A 22535-nucleotide genomic window follows, 5' to 3' on the forward strand; every position below is an offset into this window, starting at 1 on the left:
CCTAGAGGAAAACAGTGATCGAGGATTCGGAGCAATTATCCTTGAGGAAGATGGTGATCGACCTCATCACGTTCATGCCTACGTCAGTGGGCCACAGCCCTACTATTAAGTTTGAGTCAGACCATAGACTGTGTGTACTGATATGGGTGTGTACTAACACGCTTACCCAAAAAAAAAAGGTTTGAGTCAGATTATCAGCTGTTAATTCATTTCAATGTTTTGGCCAGACATCGCCTTCTTGATGTGTGTTTGGAGGCATGCGCATCTGCCTAGAGAGAGAGATTTCGGCCAAAGAGCAGCCAAAGAGAGGGATACACGTGGAGTGAAAGAGAGAAAGGGCGTGCATGGTCTCAGCAATAAGCGACCATCTCCACATCTTCTATGATGTGACCCATTCAAACATTATATCTACCTCACATGAACCGGTGCAACAAATATACGGTATTAATTTCGTAAGTTGTTTGAGTGGGCCAGCATAGCCTTTGTTGCACAATCTCCTTATTATCACGGGCTACAAGTTATAGCCAAGGCAGGCTTTTTACTATTGAAATCTAAACTATATATAGATTGGACAATAATGACATTTTCAATTCCAAAAATACTACTGACTTTATTTAAAACATCACTCATATCTTTTAAATATTAAACGTTTATCGCATACAAAACTAATGAATATATATATATATATATATATATGTAACATCTCTCATATCTTTTAGGCATGTCTTCACATGATTTTAGATGGTATGGCCCGCCTGAGTTCTATATACGGCTTATTTTTGGGATATCCCATAATTTAAAGGGGACCCATCAAATACACAGTGTTGATGTTCATTCCACATACTGGGGTGCAATAGAAAAACACCCCACTTGAGATTCATTCCTATGTTTCCTCAGAAAAATCCTGTTTTTTTTTCCCCTAGGTTTCCTTCAGTGGATGATAACGATGATTATCATGGGTCCTAAAGATAACGCCAGCTAATCTCTTCTAATAGTACAACAGCAGCCGCAGCATATTTCAAGTAATTTAAAAAAAAAAAAAAAATCAAATTAAGAAATGCAATTTCATAGGTTTGTTAACCACCTTTGGTTGGGTGGGGCACTTGTCGGGTTGCCTCACAATGTAAATCTGGTCCCCTGAGCTGTTGTACATGTCCTGGTTCCTGTGCCATGTCCACAATGCATATGTCTCATTCATCATCTGCAAATTACCCAATATTTTACATCGATATCAGCATCAATCACAGCTAAAACATTTCATATGAAACATGGCTTCTACAAACAGACGTTAGGACAGCTTATGACAGTTTCGGAGAGTTCCCAACGGTATCTGACATTGGGTCATCTGGATAGAGTGTCCTGATTAATGGAGTCCAATTATAGCTATGCATGAGAAGATTTTATAAGTTTTTTGGGTTCTAGAATGTTTTGAGGTTGCAACAATGGCCATTACAGTCTAAATTTTAATTCTCAACGGCTATAGCATAAACCTTGAAACTAGAGAGAGAGAGAGAGAGAGTACCTCCAAAATTCCATGGCCGAAGCTACTCTCTCTGAATGCGCTGAAATCAGGTTGGCGATCCCAGCAGAACTTACCTGCTGCTGGGCCCGACGTAAAGTTGGAAGCGCAGAAACCACCCATATAACTATCAGGTGTGCTGGACGGTTCTGGGCAGTTGCCTGGATCGTCTGCATGCGAAATCGCCATCTTTTCTCGATTGCCACCATCTCCAACCGTGATGTAGACAGGACCGCAGGGATCCAATGTATAGTTATACACACGGTTTGATCTTTCATAGGCATGAACCTGATAGATAATTCAGTCACAATGAGTAAAATACTCTAACATCACAGGTTTCAGATCGCTAATACAAAAAAGAAAAAAAGGCCTACCTACGTCTTACATCTGCGTGCAAGAAAAAGGAGCTTACATGCATTATATGGTTCATCTGGGTTGGGATATTCCTAATATGTGGGGCCCAACGCCTAATATATTGACCCTCCAATACCAAGGTTGGTATTCTATGGCCCCTCAGCATGATGTTCGTGTTTGTCTTATCCACGCCGTCCATCCATTTTGCCAGATCATTTTAGGGCATGAGCTAAAAAATGAGGCAGATCCAAATCTCAGGGAACAACACCTCATGAAACAGGGGTGATTGAACGCCCACCATTAAGAACTTTGTGGGGGCCACAAAAGTGTTGGATCTAGCTGATATTTATGGTTTCCCTTCATCCAGGTCTATGTGAGACCTTATCAACAGGTTGGATGGCAAAGAAACATTACAGTGGGCCCTGTAAAGTTTTTAATGGCGGGCGTTCATTCAATGCTGTTTCCTGTGGTGTGTGTTGTCAGAAGTCTTCAGTCCGCTGCTCGACCGGTCGACGCCCGCTCAACTCAAAGTCCAGTGAGCTCGGTTTTTTTGGTGTCTGTGATGCTTGACCAGTCGAGGGTCAGGCTCGACCGGTCGAGCGGGTTGCTCGACCAGTCGAGGCCCTCCTTCGACTAGTCGAGGTTATGTAGATCCTGCGCGAACTGCGTAAATTTGAGGCGGTTTTCAGACTTTTCCTGGCTAGGTGCGTAAGTGGAGTTTCTTAAACTATAAATATAGGTCCCTAGGGCTATTCTAAAGCTTTCTAAAAGTTTTCCAATAATTCCTAAAAGGGTTTTAGGGTTATCAAAGGGTTATCTAGATCTGTGCGCTTTCGCAACACAAATCCCCAACAAGTGGTATCAAAACAATCGTCGAGGCACAGATCTGAATTTGCAGGAATAGTAATAATTGGAAACGACAAGTTTGATATTGAGAAGTACTCAGGCAAAAATAATTTTGAGTTATGGAAGGTTAAGATGATTAGCCTGTTAACCAAGCAAGGTGAGATTAAGGTTCTCGAGAAGCAGAAATCTACCATGAAAGATGATAAATAGGAAAACCTTGATAGTAATGCTTTAGCCTTTATCCGTTTATGTCTCACGGATGAGGTTCTCTATAATGTTTTGAGGGAGAAAACTGCAACTAGTTTGTGGGCGAAATTAGAGAACATTTATTTAAAGAAGTCCTCTGAAAATCGCTTACACTTAAAGCTACAATGTTATACCTTAAATATGGTAGAGGGTGGAGATTTAGAAGCCCACATCAGCAACTTTAATAAATTGATGTGCAAATTGCTGGATATGGAGGAAGTGGTCAAAGATGAGGAACAAGCATGTATATTGTTGAATTCTCTTCCTGCATCATATGAGTCTTTCAGGGACACGATGTGCACCACAAATAAAACTTAAGTCTTGACACCGTTATCTCGGCCCTTCAAGGGAAGGCTATGAGAAAGTTAAACGGTTACATGGGGGCATCTTCCGAAGCACTAATTACGAGGAGCAGAGATTCTGAGCAAGGTACGGGGTCTTCAAAACCTAGATCCAAATTCAAGGGCAAGGGCAAAGAAAAATTAAAGTGTTGGAATTGTGGGTTATCTAGACACATGAAGAAAGATTATAAAAATCCTAAAACGAAGAAAGAAAATTCAGCGGCTTCTTCCAAGGAGGCCAATGTGGTCACATCTGATGAAGAATCAAGTGCTGATGATGTTTTGTCTGTTTCCATGATTGGTCACTTACACGACAATCATAAAGATGAGTGGATACTTGACACAGGAGCATCTTATTACATGACTCCTCATCGAAATTGGTTTACCAGTTACAAGGAATGCGATGGTGGACAGGTTTTTATGGGCAATGACAATGCCTATAATGTTGTGGCTATTGGTACGGTGAGCATCAAGATGTTTGATGGGATGAACCGTACCTTGACTGACATCAGGCACGTTCTTCATATGAAGAAAAGTCTGATTTCTCTCGGTGCACTCGAGGCTATAGGGTGCAAGTTCATAGGTATTGATGGTATCCTTAAAGTTTCAAAAGGGACACCGCAGAGGCACGAAAACCTCTACAGGTTTATTGGGAGCACTTCAGCAGGTGGAGCGACAACAGCTATTGCAGACTCCACGTCTCTACGTATGTGGCATGCTCGTCTGGGCCACATGAGTGAGCGGGGCATGAAGGTACTTTCTTATCGATGTTTGATTCCAGTTTTTAAAAATTCTGATTTAGATATATGCGAGCATTGTATATATGTTAAACAATCTAGATTGTCTTTTAAATCTGAAAAATAAGTTTGTAGGGGAGTGCTTGATTATGTGCACTCTGATGTATGGGGGTTATCGCCAGAAGTTTATGGTTTGTTTCATTCATTGACGATTACTCCAGGAAAGTTTGGGTTTACTTCATGAAACGTAAATTCGAAGTTTTCACCATATTTAAACAATGAAAGGCAATGGTGGAAAAACAGTTAAGGCGAAAAATAAAGGTTTTAAGGACTGATAATAGTGGAGAATTTACTTCCACTGAGTTTAATGAGTATTACAAGGATGAAGGGATCATCAGACACAACACAGTGCACCATATGCCAAGCAAAACAGTGTGGCTGAGCGAATGAATCGGATTCTCCTAAATAGGGCCAGATATATGTTAAGTAATGCTGCGTTGGGCAAGGACCTATGGATAGAGGCCGTTAACACGACTTGTTATTTGGTGAACCGATCTCCTTCAACGACAATTGAATGTAAAATTCCAGAGGAAGTATGGAGTGGTCAGAAAATTGACTACTCAAATCTACGCATATTTAGTTGTGAAACTTACTCTCATGTACCGTCAATTGAAAGAGATAAGTTATATCATAGAGCCAAAAAGTACATCTTTGTTGGCTATAACATTAGTGTGAAAGGTTACAAGTTATTCGACAAGATCACACACAAGGTCATCACTAGTCGTGACGTCAGATTCGATGAAAGCTCTCTATTCCGCAAGAATGATCAAGAGGAGCAAAAGGAACCAGAAAGGTTGATCATATACGTCTAGATTGACTCAGATGATGCTCAGGCAGAGACAGATGTGCAGACAAAGGTACAGGATTAGAAGGAGCAGTCACCTGTGAGAAGGAACCCACCGCGTGATTGTAGGTTACCGGCAAAATATATGGATGACTCTAATATTGCATATGCTCTCATTACAGATGAGGGGGACCCGTCTACTATTCAGGAGGCTCTTGATGAGCCTGATGCAGAAAAGTGAAAGGCGACTATGGACGATGAGATGGATTCGTTGCACAAAAATCACACATGGGAGCTAGCGGAGCTTCATGTGGGCCGAAAAGCGATCGGATACAAGTGGTTATTCAAAAGAAAACATGATAGATATAAAGCAAGGTTGGTAACGAAGAGTTATGCTCAGAGAGAATTAATCGACTTCACAGAGATATTCACGCCGGTGGTTAAGCAAGTATCTATTAGATTCGTGTTAGCGCTGGTTGCCCAATACGATCTCGAGCTGGAATAGATGGATGTGAAAACTGCATTCTTGCATAGGGAATTAGAAGAGCAGATCTACATGAAGCAACGAGAGGGCTACGAAGTTAAAATGGCAGAGAAAAAGGTTTGTAGGTTAATGAGGTCGTTATACGGCCTGAAACAATCGCTTAGGCAGTGATATAAAAAATTGGATTCTTTCATGGTGAGTCAGAAATTTACTCGGAGTGAATACAATCACTATGTCTATCACAAGACACTGAGTGATGAAAAATTTATCATCTTAGTACTGTATATTGATGATATGTTGATCGACTGTCATGATATGGCTGAAATTAACGTACTGAAGACTTAGTTATCAGGGACATTCGAGATGAAAGATCTGGGGGCTGTAAAGAGGGTTCTCGGCATAGATATTCATAGAGACAGGAAGAAGAGCAAGTTTTAGTTATCACAGGCAGAATACCTTGAAAAGGTGTTGATCAAATATGTGATGGACCAAGCAAAGCCGGTGAGCATTCCTCATGCGGCTCACTTCAAGCTTTCCTCAGAACAATGTCCTAAATCAAATGAGGAAAAGCAAGTTATGTCTTATGTGCCTTATTCGAATGCGGTTGACAGTTTAATGTATGTCATAGTCTGTATAAGACCAGATATTTCACAGGCAGTCGGTGTTGTGAGCAGATACATTTCAAACCCCGACAAACAATATTGAGAAGCGGTGAAATGACTACTTCGATACATTCGAGGTACGAAAGACTACGTCTTAACTTTTAAGAAAACAGGGACAAAGTTGGTAGGGTATGTGGATTTTGACTATGCAGGTAATATAAATTCCAGGAAGTCTACTTCAGGATACTCGTTTGTACTATCGGATGGATCAATCAGTTGGATGTCGAAGCTTCAGTCCGTGGTGGCTCTTTCCACGACCGAAGTAGAATATATGGCAGTGACGGAAGCGTTTAAAGAAAGTGTTTGGCTCAGAGGCATGATAAATCAGTTGGGACTTCATTAGGAGGCCGTGCGGGTTAACTGTGATAGCGAAAGCACTATCAATTTGGCTAAAAATTCTGTTTATCACTCACATACTAAACACATTGATGTTCGTCACCACTTTATCCGACAAGTGCTTGAGGAAAGAGGCGTAACTCTGAAAAAGATTCACACCAGCATGAATCCAGCAGACATGCTCACCAAAGTCATTCCTACAGAGAAGTTCAAGTTCTGTGCAATTTTTCTGGACTTGGCGATGGCGTAAAAGAAGGACGGAGTGTACACGAGAAGCGTTGATTAAATCTATGATGTGATGCAGAGATAAGAGAATAGGTCTAGAAGCTACATGGTTGAAGATTGAAGACTTAGTGGAGATTGTTATCAGAAGTCTTCAGTCCGCTACTCGACCGGTCGAGCGGATCGTTCGACCAGTCAAGGGTCCACTCGACCGATCGAGGCCTGTTCGACTCAAAGTCCAGCAAGTTCGGTTTTTTTGGTGTCCGTGATGCTCGACCGGTCGAAGTTATGCAAATTCTACGCGGACTGCGTAAATTTGAGGCGATTTCCGGACTTTTCCGAATTAGGTGCATAAGTGGAGTTTCCTAAACTATAAATAGGGGTCTCTAGGGCTATTCTAAAGTATTATAAAGCTTTCTAAAAGTTTTCCAGGGGTTCCTAAAAGGGTTTTAGGGTTATCAAAGGGTGTAGCAAGGGTGAGATTCGAGGTTGTTCGAATCAGGTAAGTTCTCTCTCTTGTAATTTCTGTTTCATAATGGATTTCTGTCGCTTTGTGCCGTGGTTTTTTCCCGCAAGGGTTTTCCACATTAAATCTGTGTTCTCTTGTGATTGCTTGACATTATTGGATTGCTATCATAGATCTAGATCTGTGTGATTTCGCAACACAAATCCCAACAGTGTGGTCCACCTAAGATTTGGATCTACCTCTTTTTTGGGCTCATGCCTCCTAAAATAAGCTGGCAAAAATGGATGGACAGCGTGGATAAAACACATAAATCATGGTGGGGCACACAGCACCAACTAGTACCGACCTCGTTTTGGATGGCATATAAAAATCCCAGTGAGCCCTGGGAATGTCTCAATGAGGGGCATTTCCATCGCCACTATTTCCTGTTGTGTGGCCCGCCTGATCTGGTGGGCCACACAGAGCTTCAGCCTGCAGGGGCTCCCTGTAAGCAGCAGCCTAGGAAAGCCGCTTCCGTCAAAAACTGGTGGAAGGTACATGCTAAGTAAAATAAATAAAATGACAGGTACTACCAGAACGTTTGCCAATTCCATACCCATATGCTGTCCAGCCCCCATACACACCTATGCAAATTGCTAACATGGTACAAATGTGGAACATCCATGCAACCCGTCATGTGGGTTTGGCCCAAAATTCAGGCTGGTACACTCATCAGGCGGGCTACAATGCACCAAACAAGTGAATGGCTGACAAACAAGGCCATCAGCCATCAATTTGCTTCGTACGCCCACCAAATGATTGTTCTATCCTATTTTCCAATCCATAAAGTGGGGCCCAACTAATGGACAACTAGGATATTCCCTGCATGCGTCCTAACGGAATGTGTAAAAACTCTACAACTAGTACACTTACATGCCCATTGAAGATGATATTGACACCATAAGAGTAGAGAAGTTCTTCCATTTCCACCCGCATGCATTCTGCTTCTCTGTAATGGGCTTTGTACGAGCTGTACCAAGGTGGGTGCCAAGTAGCTACCAACCATGGAGTCACTGATCTGTCAACATTAGCCAAGTCTCTCTCCAGCCACTTGTATTGGTTGCCTACAATGTGGTAAGATAAGAAGAGTATTACTTTGGACGGTAAGCTACAGTTAATGGGACAAAAATCGCCATGAATTGAATTCACATTAAGTGGGATTATAGTTCTGAAACTTCCCGCCATCACTCGAAACTCTGCAGATATAACTGGACTGAGCGAGATTTCGAGCCGACTCCTAGATCAGGTCGACTTGACACGACTTGGCCTTGGCTTGAACCAGTTCACTCACCAAAAGACTAACAGGATAACAGTAGCGTTGTTATCTTGAGTTACATTATATTACTTATACAAGATCTAGCTATTTTAAATATCTATTACCAATCCTCAGATTTTCGATTTATTCTAATTAAATATTGAGTCAAGTCAGGTCAAGTCTTCGAGTCAACCCAACCCAGCTGAACATCGAGTTTTCGGGTTTTTGAAACATGAGTAGGATAGACGGGCCACGGTAAAGGCATTTTAACATGTGGTAGAAGCTTGGAATAAACCCTTTTAAGATGGTGTGACATTATATTCTTTTGGGTATTGCCAAAGTGTTAGTTGCAAAATCTATATAGAAAGCCAAACAGTTGAGGAAATATCTAAGATATGAAGGCCTGTTGTGCTTGTTCAATTGCATAGCCATTCGTGAAAGAGGAATTCTATTATGATGTTCATGCAACATGGCACCCAAACATCTCTGTTGTTCACATGGTAATTTTTTACGATGATCAAGATAGTAGATTTGGTGGGTCACCACATTGACAGTGGATATCCAATAAATAACACAAGGGGATAGAAGTTTGGAGTGGCCCTAAAAGAATGGTTACTCAAGAAAGTGACAAAAGTCATATTAAACAGGCCAACTCACAATAAACAGATGTGGTTAGAATTGTCCAATTTCTACCAAGCTGGTCCATAGCCCACTTGAATTGTGGCCCACCAGATCGACAGCATGATCATCAAACATACTTGCCACCTGTACAGTGGGGATGGCACTTTGTAGAACTTCAATGAAGTATATGCCCCAATAACTTTAATCTTTTTGAGAAAGGTAATCACTGTTGAACAGGTCTTCTCTTGGTAATTCAAGAGATAAGTAGACACATATAGACATATATTCAAACCTTTCAGAAATTACAGCAAAGACATTGAGATAATATGAGAATCTCTGGATCATAGAGAGATGTAGGGTCAAAAGATATAAAGGAAATGAAGGGCATTGACAAAGCAAATGTACCTGTTTTGTTATAATCAATGTAGGCTCCAAGCATGATGAAATGTATCCCACCTGCATTAAAGGAGTAGTAAAATGTAGAAGAGGATCCACTTTCTTCAGACGGGAATGCAAATCTAGAGCTGTAAGCATCAAAAGTTCGGTTCCCCTTCTGTAGTTCTATCTCATGGTTCCCTTCTACCACCATTATTGGAACTTCTGACACCAAAGGCTGCATATACCTACAAAACCCACATCCAACAATCATCACATATCAAATATTGGTCAATCACTTGGCCACTCATAGACAAGTGAGCTACTTAAATGGATTTTTATTTTTATTTTTCAAAATGTTTACATGCAAACTCCAGCTTATCCAAACATATCTTCAAACTCATTCTTGGGAAATGGTATTGAAATCTGAAATAAAACCTTTCTATTTGATGCCTTTCAAGAAAATTCTCCTTTAAAAAACAACATAAATTTATGTTATAGAACTAACACAATATGCAAATTCGCAAGCATATCGAACTGCAAACAGTCATTTTAATTGAGAAATGGCCATTGAATCGACCCATGCATCGACTAATATGCATGAACGCTAGTATTCCATTTTCTGTCACCACATATTGAAAGGGGGGAAAAACATTTGAGTAAATAATAAAGGCTGGATTTTCACCTTCCCCAATAATCCCAGCGAGGTTGGTACGTTTCATGTATGGGGGTATTGGAAAATGAGCATGAATAGCAATCAGACCCGCTTCCATTCGTGAGGTACAGGTTTGCATAAGTCACGTCGCCAACCAACAAAATCAGATCAGGTTTGTTGCTTCTCATATGTTCAACTGTGGAAGTGGTGTTGTACGTAAGACCTAGATCTCCAACCATAGCAATTCGTTTTGGGTAGCTCCGAGGACCCGATAACGGCATGGTCTTGAAAGCAAGGATCGAGCTCATGGCGGGTATTGAAGGATCTCCACACCGGTAATAATATTGTGAGTCAGGTTTCAGACCTACAGATGAAATAACAGAGATTGGTAATTGCCAAAAATTCACAACATGAGGGAGTTAATGAACTGAAATTGTCGTCGGCACTTTTTTCACAGGAAACTTGAAGGCATCAAACCCAAATGCAAGTCAGATGGAGAAAAACTTGAGTTGTGGGCATTTGCTCAGCTAGTTTCAGAACATAACGCTGTGCAATCTTGAAAGTTATTCTTGAGAAAAGGAAAGAGAAGCAATTCCATGTTGCAGAACAAAGTGTGGTCCATAGTATAAATGGTTTGGATCACTGAACAATGGGCCCCACTTGTACACACTGAAATTATTCCATAATTGAACCAATGAGTTAGTTTGGGAGTAAAATAGTGGACCATTTTTCTCATTTAAAATGATTCATAAGGGAGACTAGGAATGAGTCAGTAATCCATCCAACAAATAAGGAGGAGAGAATTATATGATAGCTCAAGGCATGGATATGTGCAATTTGTTGGGATTTAAATATCTGCAAGTTGGGCCCATGGCTAGGTAATCCAGACCATTGATTTGAAGGGTCATAAAGTGGACTGGGGATGCCAAAATCCCCTTGATAAAACAATCCCAACCATTTGAAAGTTGGCCTGAAAATAGATGGTTAAGAAGAGAGTACAATGATGATCCATGTTCAAAATGTCAAATATTGAAAAGATTCGGTTTTCCAGTCTGGGAAACTCTTGGGTAATCTCGTGTCCACTTTGAGGCCCATCACATCAATGGTCTAGATCAACATACTATGGGCCCACTTACACAAACTTGAGGCATAAGGATAGTTTTCGTATCCTCACTGGGGTTTGGTATAATTAGTCTCCATTTATTTCCAGTAAATCAGCACTGCTGCAACCAGCAAACGCATGCATGTACCAACATACACAAATCCTCTCTCTAAACACATATGAAAGAAGAATACCTGTCAGACGAACATGGTGTATGATCCCAGAAGTGTAGTTCTGTAGGCCTTCAAATGGATAAAGCTGATTGTAAACAAGTGAATAACCAGTAGCTTCATGAAGCAGCGGATATCTTAGCATTCCATACCGAACAAAGCTCGCTACAGTTTTAGGGTTCAACGGCTTTATGTTTTCCCCAATTTGGAACTCACCTGCAATTCAACATTAAGCCAAATCCTCAAACAGAGTAGCAAAAAAGAAAGTAAAAAAGAACAATGAAGCTTCGTTAATTTAAAACCCCTGAAGAAGCATCCAAAGGATCAGTATCATTGATGGGTTTCGATCATGCAAAGCACCCAAATCCTCGATCAGAGGAGTAAGGAAAAAAAATTCAAATCGATCGAGTTCTTTAGATCTACCAAATGCTATTGAGTTTAATTGGAATAGACTGGAAAAAGAGGGAAAAAAAAAATACAAAACAGCACTACACTGATCAAGCTTTTTCTTCCTATAAAGTTCGAATTCCTTGTTTACTCCATCAACTACACAAATCTGGACAACCTGCAAACCTTAATCAAGAAAGACAAGTTGAAAGACTTCCATGGTATCTACTAACACTCTGGTCAGCGCCCAAAGAAAAAAAGAGAACCTCTAACTGAGATTTCTATTAGCTTCATATCAAACTGCCACAAATGAGCATTTGAAGAGCAAATCTAATATTTGCACACATGGGACTTAATGATCCCTTACGGCGTGAAAAAACAATTGGACACATTGGACAAATAGTTCATCAAATTTCTTTATCATTATTAAAATAGTTCATGATTTGACCCATTCATGAGTGGACCTTCTGTGAATGGACATGGTCTTACTCTCACGGATCAGGCATCTTAACCGTCCAACTGGCGACATATAGATGGATGTAAGAAAGGAAAATTAGCAAAGATTACTGATGTACTGCAAAAATTTCCACCAATGGAACATATTGTCCAAATCATGCAATTTTTGGAAAGTGGTGGAATCGACTTTATGAACCGTCTAAATCAACAAACAATTGGGACATATATCCTGTTTTTCAAAGAGCATATGATAAAATCTGTATGAATTACTTGATACCCTGGTAGAGTATAGTGTTCTACATTGGCACGTGCAGCCTCCACGAACTTGGTCCCACCACAGATGGATCAAAACACAAACATTACACAGGCCAGATGATGCTGACTAATTTGTGGCCACCAAACGGATGGTTAAAATGAGAAATAGTCCAGTGGAATTCAACAAAAAGAAAAGATATTGTCCACCAATATGAGGTTACAGCCTTCCAATCAATCTGATTTTGATCCTACACCACATCTAGAGTAGACCTACGATCCACAGTTTGAACTGAACTACCTCTGCAACTGTAGTAGAAAAACTTTTTTTTTGGGAGAGAGAGAGAGAGAGAGAGAGAGAGTTCAAATTTAGGAAAATCTCGTAACATAATTCAAACTAGAAAGAGAACAGAATTCAGAAAGAAGTATCATTCAAGAAAATCCCAATTCACGATCAAAACTCAAAAGATCATAAATCAAGATTCAAATGAAAATCCACCCCAAAGTTCAAATTCAAGGAAATCTCAAAACACAATTCCCACTAAAAAAGAGCACAGAATTCAAAGGAAAAACTCAATTCACTATCCAAACTCAAAAGATCACATACGGATCTCACAACTACTGCTTCCACGATAACAGAATTCAAAACCCAACCAATTTCATTTCAATTCAATTCAGTTCATTCCATCAACTCAATATTCAACGAAAATTCACCAAAGCGCCAACTCAACCAAAGAAAAACAGGGGAAAGAAATCAACAGACCTGTGATCCAAGAGATCCAGACAGCATCGTGCGTCGCAGACAAAGAAACTGAGATCTGCTCCGGTTCAAAGCCCTTGACACGTCTCACGACCCGAGGATCAGTCGCTGGCAGATCGATTGCATTGCCGCGGAGCGCGTTGTCGAACGGGATGGTTGCCGGTTCGAACGGCCCATCGAGCGTCGTCGGAATCCGACCACCAAAAGCTACGAGGTTGACGGATAATAACAGACAGATTAGGGCAAAAAAGAACAAAATCGAGTTCATTTTCTTCGTTTTTCTTTGGTGTTGGGAGATGGACTGATTTCATAGACTGGAGAGACGCTCAGGAAACGGATGAACAAATAAATAGGAGTTCGTTTTTCCTCCGTCGCGATGTTTTGTCAATTATATGTCGCCAACCACTGGGACCCACATGCTTAGATGGTCCGATTATTTGAAGCGTTCATAATCTTTTACTACCATAAAAGAAATTGTATTATAATCAAGCTTCGATGAATGATAGCCATTGAAAACCTCCCTTTCATTTTTCCAACTTCATCAGCAGATATCGACGGTCATGATCATACTTTCAGCTTAAGTTTGCTAAGATGGCCTGCATTACGTAGATTTAGAAAATGTACAGTTCCGATCATTAGAACACTCCGCATCTTAGACAAGCGATCGGCGACATATGCTCAGTCGCGACTGATGCAAAACAAAAGCATATATTACGAGGCAAGCGAGGGAATATTCGTATGATTCTCGTGTCTTGACCGTTAAAGTGTAATGAGGAAGTTTGCTAGCAGGAACCCCGACTGAGGCTCGCTCAATCTTCTCCCCTCTTTCAGCACTACCAAGTTATTATCCAGACCGTTAATCTAAAATTTCTTACATTTCATGGCCCATGCTAAAAAATCCTAAGTAAAAATATACTCTTTCAACAATAAAATGTGACCAATTACGACGGTTCAAAAAAGCAGTTCTTAACTTACCTTTGAGTGGACGATAAAGATCACTTCATAGTGAGAGACTTTTAATTCTGACAATATATTGTAATATATTTTAGATGAACAGTTTAGATCATTACTTAGTCGGCTCGAATAGGCGAGTTTCCAGTGGGAGGGTTCCAAGGATTTTTTCGAATCTCAGCATTGTATCCTTTTTCCCGGGAAAAGGAAAATCTCAGTTAGCAAAAGGAGGATAATTCATCGGATTTTCGTTTCGTATCGCGGGATAATGCGTTGCGAATGGGGAGCGGATTACGTGAGACGCCTATCCACCGAGATGGGTGGGACCCCTGACTATGGTGCTCACAGTGATATATTAGGATTAAATCCACACCGTCCAAACACTTAAAAACACACTTTAGTGCATTATATATAACAAAAAGCATGCCCAAATATTAGGTGGAACACACCACAGGAAACAGTCGTGAAGAATCCCCATCATTAAAAACTTCTTGGAGTCCACCGGACATGTTTATAAGGTCACAAATATCTATATTAAGAGACCACACAAATATTATCTTGATCCAAAGCTTTCTGGTCCACAAGAAGCTTTTAAGGGTCAATTACTACTGTTTCCCGTACTATGGTCCATCTGAGATTTGGATCTACTTCATTTTTTGAATCATGCCATAAAATGATTTTTCAATACAGATGGACAGAGTGGATGTAGTTACATACATCAAGGTGGGCCCACAGTCAGGGGGGTCTCACGCATGTCGGTGGATCCGGGGATTCACCGAAGGCGAAGCCGCGCGCCTTGCGGATGACGGAATGAGGGAGAGGAATATTAAAAGGCATTCTACTCACACGCGTGGAAACGAGGAACACGTGTGAGTGGGCAAGATCGGGGCCGTTCATAAGGTGTTCTTTGCTGGTAGATGCCTTGTATCTAGATAGGCGGCTATAATAATAATCAGCTGGGCTACACGTGTACAAAATAAATGAATGGTTAAGAGAAACTGACGGATTGTTCAAGTTCTATACACATGCATGGCCCACCTGGTGATGGTGATCAGATATGCCTATTTTATGCGTCGAAAAAAAGTGAGAATTTTCATACGGTCCAAAGTTTTAAAAAATGACCATTAATCGGAGCTTAATATTCCTCAGTAAATTTGTTTAGACACGTGTACAAAGAGGAAGACCAGTTGGACGGTTGGGATTGATGGAAATGTATCCCGAGTATGTAGTAGCTCTTTTCTTGTTTGTTTATTTTGATACTCTAGCAGAGTGTCTGGATGATACGTGGCACTTCTAAATCATATGTGTCATAAACATAACTCAAACTAAACCGTTCAAATTATAGGTATCACTTAAGATGTATTAGAAACTAAAAGTTATGCTTGTGTAGTTAAATGACAATCTGATTTGTTTGCATTAATTGGATGGTTAGAAATGAACTATCCAATGGTGTCATTTCAGAAAATAAGTGTCCACCAATCAGAGATTAGGATTGTTTAACAATTCTGTTTTTTAGAATGTCAATTAGAAACCATGTATTCAACAATTTTGACGGTCTAATTTGAATAATATATGGCTCGTGTACCATTCATAAGTGTTGGCGTATCAAGCGTCATACACAGGCAGAGTATCAAATAACTCCCTTTTGTAAACGAGAAATCGATGGGGAAGAGAATTTCCTCTCAAAACGAGTAGTTACGGGCTTCGACTCGCATCGATATCGAGCAGCTACAGAAGTATACGATAGTCCGCTGGATTACCGACCAAATTCGTTTTTGCATCTGACTAACATGTGGGTTACGTACATTCAATCCAAACCTTTCAAATCAAGGAATGCATTCAAGTTGAATTTAAACCGTTGAACTCCCTCTTTTCAACTGTCCATTGGAGGCCACCAATCAGATGGTTACACATACGATAAGTGTGGATTTTGATCTATACCAAATCCATAAGTGGGTCACAAAATTTGGACTGTTCAAATTACGAAAATTATAAGCCACATGTATGGTGGATATATGCAGTGTATGACGTATAGTACTCTGCACGAGTATTTATATACCTCATATCGGTTGGTGGGTCTTGACTCACGAGAGTGGAGTGCGGAAGCATGTTACGCGACGGGTGGTTGCCAACAGAAAAGAATGGTAGTTTCGTTGTTCCGTATGTGTAACTGTTTGTCACAGTAGACCCGTTAAATTGTGGCAACTTAACAAATCGTTGATGTGAAAAGTAATTAAACAGATCCAAACCGTTCAAATGATTATAATTATTATAAATGGAAAACATATGAATAATTAATGGTCAAAATTACGGATGGACGTTACTGTAATATTGACGGTCAGAGAATGGATGGTTAAAAAGCAAAATGTCTGGCGATCCAAATTCAGTAGAAAAAACCAGATAATTAAGATAGTTAGATCAGTTTGAATATAGGGTGTACTTCATCTACAACATGGCCCACGATTCGACGGTGTAGATTGGTGTGCGTATATATGTATGTGGTAATGGCATAGTATGTTGAGTTTGCTACAGTTTAATAAATTCTCGCAAGAATTGATTCTCCTACGCAAGTTTACAGGGATATAGATATGAGATCCAATCCATCCATCAGGAATTTCACTACATATATGATCTTGGGACAGTAAAATATGGCCAATATTCTGCATGAAAATGTATGGATGAATACGAACATTTCTTAAACCGTCCAAATGTTTCTAATATCGTTGCCCATTTAATGAGTATATAACCTAAACTTTTTTGTCTTAGAGCATCTTCAATGATGGGCCCACATGATTTACGGCTTGGATATCGTATTTATTCATTGATGGCACGTGTGGAGGCATGGAGATGAGGTCCAATGTACACGCGCGTGGGTTTTGCAACCTAAAGCGGAGCCTGGCCCATTTTTATCCGTTACAGAATCGTAGCAGAGAAAGTGGAAGAATCAGTTCTGTTTCGAAGTTCGTAGGAAAGAGGCGTTATATGATAAGCTGCCGGAGGATTTGCATATTATACGCGTGTTTTGAATTATGACAATAGGCACCCAGGATTTCGTAATCTAGACCGTTGATCGGTTGAATATTAACCTTAATGGACCATTCATTAGTTAATAACAGATCAGAACATCGTAACATTGATTTGATATCTTTTTTTTGAGTGTGGGCCATTTCTATTTCTCTTACTAACCGTCTAGTTTTAAACAACGAGTGGAAATGTTACGGGCATGGTCCATTGTTGGTGAATAACCATACCGGTGGTCTGGATTGCTGATTCGTGGGCCCCACTTATCAATTTGAAAACTCGCGTATAGATTGTGAAAATCTTCCCATCGCAGACCTTCCCCACAAAGTGCAAAAAATCAGTTGACGCTTATAATTAGGAGCTAAAGGTCTGCGAAATTGGTGGCTAAAATAGTCCCATTTTTGGCATTTTTAAGCGATGGGCCATGTGAGGAAGAGTAGAGTAGATGGACGGTCACGATTCACTTTTCCTCCTTCCACTTGGACGGTGGAAAGCGCTTCTGTAATATATATCATGTATAAGTGAGTTCGTTCTGCTATGTCGCGACTTTAAATTGTATCATGTGTCGCCACCATTGGGGCCCACATGGGAGTTGGTCCGATGATCGAACCGTCCATGTTTTGAAATCTATGGAATTAGGACCATCCTAAGAAAATTACCCTTAATAAATAACATCGATTAGCACTATATTTAGATGATTTTAGAAGAATGAAAATAAAATTTCAGTGGCTCGTATTGGAATATAAAAATTAAAGGCTAGGATTAACAATAATTCAGGATACTGGGATAATAGCTAGTTTATGGCAGTAGCAACGAAAACGACATTTAAATCAACCGTTATCTTATCCTGTGGGCCCCAGTGGCTGGCGAGATACCCACGATTTTGTATCGCGACAGAGGCAAGTTGATGAAAGCCCATTGCCAGGGGCACCCACCACGCGGAAATCCCCGTGGCACGTCGTGACCCAAGCTCTGTGGGGCCCACTGTGATGTATGTTTTTTATCTACGCCGTCCATGGGTTTTTCCAGCTCATTTTAGAATCAATCCCAGAACTGATGCGGATCCGATGCTGAAATAGACCACACCACATAAAACAGTGGGGTTTGAACGGCCACCGTTGAAACTTCCTAGCCCCAACATGATGTTTTACTCTCCATCCAACCTGTTTATAAGGTCACACTGATCTGGATGAAGAGAAAATAATCTAATCTTGATCCAAAACCTGTGGCCCCCAAGTAGTTTTTAAAGGTGAGCAATCAATCCCCACTTTTTTCTGTGGTGTGATCCACTTAAGACTTGGATATGCATGATTTTAGGCATCATGGACTAAATTGATCTAGAAAAATGGATGGACGGAGTAGATGAAACAAATTCGTCGTTGTAGGCACCACAGAGCTTGGGCCACGTCACAGGCAATCCGCTTCCTTAAAAAGATAGTGCACCATACCTGCACCATACCATACCACACCACGTTGTTCCGTTATTCTGCCACTTGCAAGTCGTGGCAGGAAAATGTGATCCCATGATGGAAATGATCCAGTAGAAACGGTAGAACTGGAATATGGTAGTGCCATCTATCTAGAATACACGTGGCAGGTGAAATTTATCAATCACGACTGTCTATCTAGTTGTCCCTACTATGTATGTTAAACGGTTGAGAATTCACATTTCTTGGATGTTTCTGACCATCTAATAACTGGGCTTCAAAGCAACGGCGAAGAACGAAAGTGGTTAAAGGTCGACGTTCATTATGGGGAAGTGAAGAAATCGGTTTCTAGGAATGTATGGTACATCTGATTTTTGGAACCTATGCAACAACATGACCCACTAGATTGACGGACCGGTTGATAAGTCATCTGGCCACGTGTACTCTGTGAGAGATGGCTCTACCATTTTCCATCCTACCCACCAAGTGGCTGATAGGTGCATCAATTCGAGCGGTCCATCCAACGGCACCAAATTTGGAGGGGCTACTTATTTTCCTTTATTCACATGTGCTATGCATCTCTAGCAATGACTTCTTTCCTGCATTGAGTTGTCAGCCCTGGCCGCCGTGCCTACGAAGATCACTGACTGATAGGGCTGTACACGAACCGGGCTAACCCGGTTAACTCGCTCGACTTGGCCTGACTCGAAACTGAGTTCAGGTTGGGACGGGCCATTTTTTTTGCCCGAAATTGAGTTCGGGCCGAGTTTGGATAGGTCCCAATTCGGCCCAACCCAGCCCGAAACTCGACTTGACCTAGCCCAACCCAGCCCGACTCGGTCAAGTGGTGTGTGTGTGTGTGTGTGTATTCAAAACCCTACCAGTCCCTTTCTCCTTTACCCTTCTGGGATAGTTCACCACCCATCTTTAAAGTGACAGTGACTCATCCACCTCACAGACGTATAGCTTGAATGACTTAGATTCATCCAAATACAAAAAGAAATTAAAATATCCTGACTAGTTAGATTTTTTGTGGAGTTTATAATTCAACTATCTAAACTGACCGGGCCGGGTTTAGGCTGGACATGTTGGCCCAGTGACCGGGCCGAGCTAGGTGTGGCTGGTGACCGGGCCGGGCCAGGTTGAGCCCAGTTCGACTCGAATCGACTTGTGTACACCCCTATTGATTGATCAGATGGCTGTGTTGGTATTCAATTGGAACATATGGCTACACACATCGTTGTGAAAAAAGTGGCAATGTGGTATATCATGCCTCAATGATAATATTGCTTGCTAAATATTTAGATATGTATATTGTTGGAGGAAAAAATAGTACCACCTATGAAAAAGAAATCAACTCTACAATTAACACGACCCAGTATGACTCAACCGTTTAAGAGGTGTTTATTTGGTCAACTATAAAGTAGGTCAATACAACTGTAAGTCCACTTTAATGACTGACTTATTGAATAAAGTTGGCATAGCTATATGTTGGTCATAGGTCAGTTATAGATCGACCCGACCATATGTCAGATATAGATCGGCCACAGATCGGTGTAACCTGTGACAAGGTGAATGTTGATCTATCGAAAAGGCTCACCATTATCTACTTTCACATTATCTGGTGCATCCCCCACCCGACCTTATCCCGGATGAATAGTCCGAGAATCTCTTCAACATTTCAAAATTTTCTCTCAAGATCTTTGAAGGATAAAATCGGATCCCAAGGATCCCAGACAACCGTAATCGCAGGAAGATCCCCAGGATATCTGAATACCCATGCGGGAAAATCTCTGGTACATCAGGAGTCCTAAACAGGGAAGGCTTCTAACAGCGTTATCTTCCCTATTAAATAGAGAAGATTTTCCGTTCGTGTGATCTTCCTTCTCGACTATATAAAGGGATCCATAGATGGTGAAAGGTACCTTCAGAACACTCTATCTAAATATACAAATGGTGACTCTTTTTCTGAAAAATCACCTCCCACAAAGACCCGATTTTCTAACTTAGGCATTGGAGGGTCCCCTGTACCAATTAGGGGGTCCCCTATACCAGTCAGGGTTTCCTTTGTCTCTTACTTTCTTGTATGCAAGTTTTGCAGGGTTAACCAATGAAGGTTTATAGGAAAACTGCATCAACATATATATATATATATATATAAGCAAAAGAGACCTTGCATTTCAAATTTGACTTAACAAGACCTATTCTATAGCTCAAGTGGTAGACAGAGTGAAAGATACCTCGTTTCAACACTGAGGTCTTGGTATTGATTCCCTAGTAGGGGTGGCTAACAGTGAAGTATGAACTAACAATGGGGTGTGCTAACAAGCTAACAAAAAAAAAAAAAAAAACAAAACAAAACTGAAAAATAATAAATTACTAAAAATTATTAAAAATTACTTTTGCCGAAAATCTTTTACCGACGAAATAATTAAATATTACTGCGATTGGCCAAGGTACAAAGTTAATTGATAGCTATTTAATAATATAATATATGCACCAAATGAATAACCAATCTTCAAATTATAACTCTTGGAAGTTTTTTAGACAATTTTCCTCAGTCAAAGTCCTCCAATATGAATTTGTGCAATTGCGCCACTCCATCGAATAATTCATGACCCGTCCCACACTATGCCATGAAGATCGCTTAAAGCAAAATTTATAACCATTTTTTCATTAGGTGGGCCACACGCATAAATTAAATTATTTATTTTGAGTGGGCCATCCTAACCCTTACAGTAACAATCCTATGATGCCAACCTTTTTCCACAGCTTAATTCAAAAAATCGACTAGACTCAAATATTGGACCGAATCATTATTCGACGTGAATAGATATTTAATAAACAAAATTAAGAAATATTTTGAGTGATGTCAGAGATTTTAAATCTATACAAGCATTAAAAACACAAAAAATGGTCAGATGCACAGTAATTGTTGTGTCTGTAGGTGGGTTCAATGCATTTCCTTGGGTTATTAAAAATTTTTTAAAAAAAAAAACATATGGTCCCTTGTGAGTGAGCCTGTCCGAGTTGCACTGAGTTGCATCAAGTCGACCAAGTTGGCTGGCTGACTCAATGAGTCTTTCCGAGTCAGAACTGAGTCACAGTTATGAGTGAGTTTCTTCGTAATTCAGCTCGAAATCTCATAGAGTTGAGTTGGGCGTGTTTCGAGTTGAATCACCGATTCTTTGAACTGGTATACAAAAGCTACATTTTGGCTTGCTCTTATAAAATATTAAACGAATATAAACATCATCCCAGTCGTCATCTAAGCCTAATCCCAATAGGTAGCTGATTAGGTGCAGCCGCCCCGGCCTCACCCAGACAGTGCAAGCTTTACTGTGGGGCCCACCTTAATGTATTTATTCTATATCCCCGCTGTCCATACGTTTTCCCGATCATTTTAGTACATCAACCCAAAAATGAAGAAGATCCAAATCTCTAGTGGACCATACCATAGGAAACAGTGGTGATTGAACCCCCTACCATTAAAAACTTCTTAGGCCCAACGTAATGTTTGTTTTCATCCAACCTGTAAATAAGGGCACATAAACCTGGATGAAGGGAAAAATAAAAATCAGCTTGATCCAAAAAATGTGGCCCACAATCACCATTTTTTCCTATGGTATGGTCCACCAGAGCATTGGATCTACTCAAAATGATTTGGCAAAATAGATGGACAGCATGGATATAGAATACATACATCAAGGTGGGCCCCAAGATAAGGGCCGCACCATCTTGGGTGAGGCCGAGCCGCACCTAATCCGCTCCCATCCAAGATCTCCACCGAGTGGTAAGATTTCTGATAAAAGTTGTGGTAAAAATTTTAATACCGACTATCAACCTAATGCAACCTGCCCGCTTCTATTCTCACCTGAGACTGCCAATGAGAGTACAAAACTCCCACAGACGTGTTTGAATATGAAATATAAACATAAGACAAAGGTTATGGCCGGCTAGGCATCTGGTAGGCCAAAGTTCTTTTTAAACAAATCATTCTTTTCCTT

At 40.5% G+C, this 22535-nt stretch overlaps 1 protein-coding gene across 1 annotated transcript; it reads right to left on the minus strand.

Annotated features, from left to right (window-relative positions):
- Positions 1–1037: 1037 nt before the first annotated feature.
- LOC131246833 (purple acid phosphatase 15) lies at positions 1038–13453 on the minus strand. The gene is made up of 7 exons (XM_058247257.1): positions 13133–13453; positions 11299–11490; positions 10033–10366; positions 9378–9595; positions 7970–8160; positions 1523–1807; positions 1038–1201 (listed from the first exon to the last, which is right to left on the minus strand). The coding sequence occupies exons 1-7, from the start codon at positions 13395–13397 to the stop codon at positions 1046–1048; spliced, it is 1641 nt and encodes a 546-aa protein (XP_058103240.1). The 5' UTR covers positions 13398–13453; the 3' UTR covers positions 1038–1045.
- Between the last annotated feature and the right edge of the window lie 9082 nt (positions 13454–22535).

The sequence above is a fragment of the Magnolia sinica genome, chromosome 5, assembly GCF_029962835.1.
Source record: "Magnolia sinica isolate HGM2019 chromosome 5, MsV1, whole genome shotgun sequence".
Lineage (NCBI taxonomy): Eukaryota > Viridiplantae > Streptophyta > Magnoliopsida > Magnoliales > Magnoliaceae > Magnolia > Magnolia sinica.

Bases quoted from the DNA above. Each gene is read 5' to 3' on its own strand.
- LOC131246833 (XM_058247257.1), bottom strand. From the start codon at position 13,397: ATGAACTCGATTTTGTTCTTTTTTGCCCTAATCTGTCTGTTATTATCC. The intron at 11,491-13,132 runs GTCTGTTGATTT...GTTGAATTGCAG, and splicing joins CTGGATCTCTTGGATCACAG to GTGAGTTCCAAATTGGGGAA. The intron at 1,808-7,969 runs GTAAGTGTACTA...ATTATCTATCAG, and splicing joins ATATCATCTTCAATGGGCAT to GTTCATGCCTATGAAAGATC.